We start from the raw sequence: 6,440 nt of genomic DNA, 5'->3' as shown, positions 1-6,440 counted from the left end.
TTGCTCTCGCGTGTTCAGAGTCAGCAAGGGAGTTGAAGCAAGGGCTCCGGCTCCTGAGACTCAGCAGCTCCTCTCTGCTCAAAGGTCTGGGGGGAGGGCATGGAACTTGGGCAGAGGGACCCAGCACTCTGTGCTCTGCCAAGTCAGAGTGGCACCTGCCCCAGCTCCCGCCCTTGCCAGACTTTGTGCCTGCACAAGCTGAGCTGGCTGGGGAGGATGGGGTGCAGGTGTTCAGCACCTGGGTGCCTGTGGCTTAGCTTCTCCAACCAGGGGGTGCACAGCCTCAGGCCACACCCAGATTCCAGAGGAAGAAAGGCCTCTGCTGGTGATGAGAAGTTGGACAGCTTTCCTGCTCCCCACCTAGGGCTGTAGGGCCTTCACTGGATGGAGGGAAGGGGAAGGGATTGGGCCACACTCTCAATACCTGTGGCTCTTCAGTTGACACCTGCACTTCATCTTGCCTGCCTGGCGCAGGTAGGACAGGTATTCGCAGATGACAATATGCAGGTAGGGAGCCACCAGGCTAGTAAATGCCTTCCAGACTGTGTCCTTTCCCGGACACCATAAAGAACACTGGCAGAGCCTCCGTGCAGAACTCATGCAAGAGGAAGGGACTTCACATGAGTGCAAGCCTACTTCACATGCACTCCCCCATGACATAGGGGATAGGTTTTCCTGCTCCCAGGCCTGGCCTGGCATCCAGGATGGGCAGCTCTGCTCTGGAGCTTGGCTCTGGACAGAGGTGAGAGGTCCATTATGCAGATCTGCAGTCTGAGCCCACCTGGCCCCCTGCCTTGCCCTGGTGTGTGACCATTTCTCTGCCAGGCCCCTTATTTCCTGTTTCTTTACAGGAGGGGGACCCCTAAGAACGCCCCCCACGGTTTCCTGTTGTTGTTTTCAAGCCTTGGCCTCCATAACCTTGAATGTCCACTCTGTTCCTTAGCAGCCAGGTCTGGCACTTTGAAGGCCCTTTCCGGGAGCCCTGCTCCCTGTCCTGCCGCAGCCCCTTCTACCCCTCCATGGGGGCCTGATGTGACCTGAGCGGGAACTGTCCCTCCCTCAGGAAGCCAGCTCTAAGTACTCCCCCCTGCTGGGAGGTGCAGAGCTACCTGGCTCACTTCTGTGACAAATAAGCATTCCCAGTCCCCCTACCTCACCCAGCCCGGCTAGTCCTGCTAGTCCCAGGCCTGCCTTTGCCTCTCTCCTGCGCAGCTGGGGGATGGAATCTGGGCCCTCTTCTAAGGAATCCGCTGGTGGGCAGGGCGGGAGCTCTGTGGTCTGGGAGTGGAGCTCTTCACCCTCGCTCTCTCGAGGGAGTTGTTGAGGGGAGGGGCAGTGGCGCCAGGCAGGGAGTTGCCAGCGCACCCACCGGCCCTCGCGTGTCAACAGACTCGCGCACCGGGGAGGCGGCGTCTGCGCTTTCCACTGCTCATCAGGCGTGAAGCCGATCGCGGGCGGTGCGTTGTTCGGGTTGGAGACGTCTGAGATTGGAGCATGCACTGCCTCTTCCACCCTCGCTATCACAGGAGCGTGTGCGGGAGGCACAGTTGCGAGTGAGCGCGTGAACGCTGCACTTCGAGTGGCAGTTCCCAGTCCAACTGAGCGCCACCCTCCAGCCTGCAACACAGGTGCCTCCCCGTCCCCAAATTACTGCTGGTCTTCTGTCTTTCGCCTCCACCCCAAACTCCACCGTCCAGATCATCTCGAGGAGGGGCGCGTGTCCCATTTCTTTCTCCGTGGGCTGCTCGGGGCCGCTCTCCATCTTCTCCCCGACGAGCCAGAGGTCCCGCCAGTTTCTAAGGAGCCGACTTAGGTGGAGGCGGAGGGCGGGGAGACAAGACAGCGACTTTGGGATTGGCCGGGTCGGGTGCATGCGGCCCCCCAGTGAGCAGCCCCCGCCCTCGCCCCGCAACCGCCGCCGCATTCCCAGGAGAGCGCGGAGGAGGAGCCGCTCCCCGACTTCGCGGCCCACGGAGTGGTGGGGGTCAGGACGGGCGGTCTCCCCCGCCGCGTCCGTCTCTGCTCTGACGGCGCAGCCTATTCCAGGACAACTATTGCAATGGAGACCCCCGAGGCTACAAAGCCGGGGACCCAGACGGGGCGGCGGCTCCCTGGCCGCAGAGTCCCCTAAGTAAGGAGCCAGCGCCTCGGCGCGGCCCGGCCCCCGCGAGAGGGGAGGAGGCGGAGGAACGGCGCCAGCAGCTTGAGGAGCGGCGCGCCCCTCCGGGGCTGGAGGCAGGCACCACCACCGATTCAGCAGGAGAGCGGGGGCCGTCCCGGGTGCCGGTGAGTGGCGCGGCTCCCAACCACAAGGGCCTGAGGGCAGCAGGACGCGGGGAGACCCCGGAGGGGGCTCAGCTTCGGCTCCCGTCGTTCCGTGGCGGGCCAGGAGCGGTGCCGGGAGGAGCGAGCCGCCGACACCTGCGGGCGGGAGGCCCTGGGAAGGAGCAGCGAGACACCTTGCGACCCAGGAGCGGCGGGGCGGCAAGAGCGGGCGGGATCCTGAGGACCCTCGGCCGCCGTCACCCACTGGCGAAGCGCGCCGGTCCGGAGCTCGCCCCACGGGCCTTGGGGGACCTCTGCAGGGCACGGGACCAGGGGCGCCCCCGTGCGGAGCTGTCGGGCCACCATGCTCAAGCCCAAGGACCTGTGCCCCCGAGCGGGTACGCGCACCTTCTTGGAAGCCATGCAGGCGGGCAAAGTGCACTTGGCCCGCTTCGTGCTGGACGCGCTGGACCGCAGTATCATCGACTGCCGCGCGGAGCAGGGCCGCACGCCGCTCATGGTGGCCGTGGGGCTGCCGGACCCCGCGCTGCGAGCGCGCTTCGTGCGGCTGCTGCTCGAGCAGGGCGCAGCCGTGAACCTGCGGGACGAGCGTGGCCGCACGGCCCTCAGCCTGGCGTGCGAGCGAGGCCACCTGGACGCCGTGCAGCTGCTGGTGCAGTTCAGCGGCGACCCGGAGGCGACCGACTCGGCGGGCAACAGCCCGGTGATGTGGGCGGCCGCGTGTGGCCACGGGGCGGTGCTCGAGTTCCTGGTGCGCTCCTTCCGCCGCCTTGGCCTGCGCCTCGACCGCACCAACCGTGCAGGCCTCACCGCGCTGCAGCTGGCCGCCTCCCGCGGCCACGGGACCTGCGTGCAGGCCCTTACTGGGCCTTGGGGCCGTGCTGCGGCCGCCGCCGCGGCGCGGGGCTCTAACTCCGACAGCCCTCCCGGCCGCCCGGCCCCGGCGCCCAGCCCCGAGCGTCGACGACCCAGCCCCCGCCGCCTACCGCGGCCTCTGCTTGCGCGCTTTGCACGAGCGGCTGGCGGCCACGGTCACGGCCATGGCCACGGCGGCGAGGCCGGCTCGGGCGGCAAGGGCTCGTCGGGCCGGCACCGGGCGCAGGGCTGCGAGCGGCCTGAGCTGGGTCGGAGCATGAGCCTGGCGTTGGGTGCCGTGACGGAGGAGGAGGCGGCGCGTCTACGGGCGGGAGCCCTCTTGGCGCGTCCCAACTCGCCGCAGGCTTCGGGGACTGGGCGGTGGCGCTCCCACGAGGTGCTGGAGGGAGTGTCCCGGGCCACCGTGCAAGCCCCCGTTGGCCTCAGCCCCCACCCGGAGGGAGGCCCCGGCTCTGCCCGCCTGGGTTTGCGCCGCCGCTCCACAGCTCCCGACATCCCGAGCTTGGTGGGGGATGCTCTTGGGCCTGAGAGTGGCCCGGAGCTGGAGGCCAACGCACTGCCCCTCTCGGCGCCTGGGTCGAAGGTTTGGCAGGCTGGCACCGAGGCCGTGGTGCTGCACGCGCCGCGGTAAACAGCGCTGAGGCGCCAGTCCTGCTCCCTCCCCCTCTTCCCTGGCCCCGCGCGTGCTCCGCCGGGATGTCCCCCTTTCTTACAGGTCCCGCACTCTCTCCGCAGTCAGCCCCCTCAGGACCCGGCCTCTCCATCTCCCCCCTCCCCACCCCCCTTCTCGTTGGTATTCCTTTGCCTAGATCTTTCAGCTTTTCTCCTTCTGCCTTTCTGGTTCCTGGAAATTAATCCCAGAAACTGCAACCTTCGCTCCCGCTGGGAGGGTGACTGCCCCACCCCTCAGCCCTGGGGCTCCGTCCAGGGTCTGCCTGGGTGCTCGTGCAGGCCCCTGCCTCGTCCCCTTCCCTGGGGGAGCCCAGCCCAGCCCAGCCAGGGACGCCAAGGGTCTCCCTCCTTACCACCCCCACCAAGTTAGGGCCGACCGCAACGCCAGAGTTCCCCGGATCCCTTGCCCTCAGAGATGGCAGAGACATTGGAAAGAGTATATATTTGGGGAGTGCCTGAGGCCCCTTTGAACCAGCTTTCGGGTAACTCTAGCTCCCTCTACTTCGCCAGCAACCCCTATCCAGGCTCCGTCCGAGCTGGCCAGTTCCCTGGTGTTGTGGTTCCTTCTCCCCTTGTGGCTCCGTGGCCTGCCTCCCGCCCGCACACGCCTTCCCCGCCTCGCGCGTGGGCATTCCAGCGGGGTGGAATGGCGGCGGCTTCATTGTGTTTCTTCCCCCAGAACTCGTGTTCTGAGTCTTTGTCTCGAGGCAGCAAGCAGCGGGTCTGATCCGAGGCTTGAGAACCTGACAATATATCTTTAAATAGCAGTTCGGCGAGGTGGGGATAATTGACGAGTGTTTGCCGTGGAGCGGCGGCGCCTGGCGCGCGAGAAGCCCACACGAGCTGCAGGCCGGGTTTGTTACCGCAGCCCGCCCGGCGGCCCCCGGCTTCTCAGCGGGCCGTGAATGCGCGCGAGGCGCTGTGGAAGTCGGAACCCAGGACCCCATACCAGCCCGGCTTCGGAACCCGGCAAAGTTAGCGAGTCTCCAGCCACCGCGGGGCCGTGGAGAAACTACTTTCCGCACCCGCCGGGCCAGCGACGAGTGGGGCGGGGCCTCGGAGGCCGGCACGGGGGCACGGGGCCGGCGGGGGCGCACGGAGGCCGGCAGGGCGCACGGGGGCACGGGGCCGGCAGGTGGGGCGCGTTTGGAGAACCACGAGGGCCGAGCGCACGAGCGGCTCCTCACCTGCCTACACCGCTGCCTTCGCTCGGCTCGGCTTTGCAGAACGGAAGGTTTCTGACTAGGAACTCCTAGGGAACTGCGGTTGTACGGAGGAACTGGGCCTGGGGGCCTCCAGGGGGAGGTCGGGGAACGGGCCCGGTGGCGGGTGGAGCCCGTGGCCCGCGAGGCCGCCGCCGCCCGTGGCCCGCGAGGAGGCCGCCGCCCGTGGCCCGCGAGGAGGTCGCCGCCCGTGGCCCGCGAGGAGGCCGCCGCCCGTGGCCCGCGAGGAGGTCGCCGCCCGTGGCCAGCGAGCTGGCCGCGATCTCTGGTGCCCCCTCGTGGTGGCCGCGCGCTTCGCCGCCGCCCCGGGCTGGGAAGCCAGGTGCCTCTAGTTGCATCCGGGATGGCCGCGGCGTGCTTGGTCCAGGCGCCTTCAGTCGGCCATGGCATTTTCTTCCTCTTGTCGAATATTAAATCCTGATACTTGAAGTCACTTCGTAGCATGAAGTGAGAGACGGTGAGCCAAAAATTTTTTTGGGAAAGGAGTGGGAGCCCAGACCGTCACCACGGATCCAGGATTCCCAGTTTCATCTAACACGCGGAGGCTCCCTGTCGCAATCTCTGCTCCTCGCTCAGCTCTCCGCCAGAAACCTGGGGCTATCAGCCCTTCCGTCATGACTTCCCAGCCCCAAGACCTGCTTTCCTGATTTTTTTTTTTTTTTTATTTTCTTAGCTAGTCTGTCCTCTCCTCCTTGTGTCTGGGTGGTGGGAGAAAATCCAGGGGGCAGGACCTGGGCACACATTCTCTACGCTACAGTGCAAACGGCTTCTGATCCGTGCTTGATCCCTTGGCTCATTTTTAACCATGTCTCACGATGAGGTTTTATAATGGTGTAAGAAGACAATGTATTTTGGCTTGACAGCTGTAGGTCTGAGTCACAGGCCATACTGGAAGAACCGTCCTCACACCGGTCTCTGACACGGCTTTGTGGTTCACTGTCCCTGGGGACCCTCTCCATTGGGTCCACCTCGGGGAGGGCTTCTCTATGGCACAGCCGAGGGCTTGGCTGTGGCCAGCTGTGCGCCTCCCTGCACCGTGGATGTCTCTCCTTGGAGTGGAACTGTGTGTCTACTGCCCACCTTGCTGCCCGCCCTTCCACCCTGGCCAGGCACTCACCGCACAGCTGGTGGTACGCCACCCCCACACCCCGGCATGGAGCTTGGGGCCCTCTCTCGTTCTGTGTACTGTAGGAAGAAGATGCCTCCTCTCCGGTCGGATCCCTGTCGCTTTTGCTTTCGTAGTTGTGGGGTTGGCCGGAGCTCAGCGCTTTAAGCTCCAGCGTGGACTAAAGATGTACTCACCCCCTCTCGGAAGGACCCTGTGTGGCAGGAGGGCTTAGAGGAGTTAATAAACTCAGCACTATCCCCTGTGAGCCCCAGCCT

The 6,440-nt window shown here is 65.8% G+C and overlaps 1 protein-coding gene across 1 annotated transcript; it reads left to right on the top strand.

Annotated features, from left to right (window-relative positions):
* Positions 1–2,629: 2,629 nt before the first annotated feature.
* On the top strand, positions 2,630–3,793 carry ANKRD63 (ankyrin repeat domain 63). Its single transcript, XM_040970118.1, has one exon. It carries the CDS (start codon positions 2,630–2,632, stop codon positions 3,791–3,793), a length of 1,164 nt encoding a protein of 387 aa, XP_040826052.1.
* The last annotated feature ends 2,647 nt before the right edge of the window (positions 3,794–6,440 follow it).

This window comes from Ochotona curzoniae, unplaced genomic scaffold (genome assembly GCF_017591425.1).
Source record: "Ochotona curzoniae isolate NIBS_2020 unplaced genomic scaffold, NIBS_Ocur_1.0 scaffold_4701, whole genome shotgun sequence".
Lineage (NCBI taxonomy): Eukaryota > Metazoa > Chordata > Mammalia > Lagomorpha > Ochotonidae > Ochotona > Ochotona curzoniae.
This window is presented reverse-complemented; position numbering and strand designations above follow the sequence as displayed.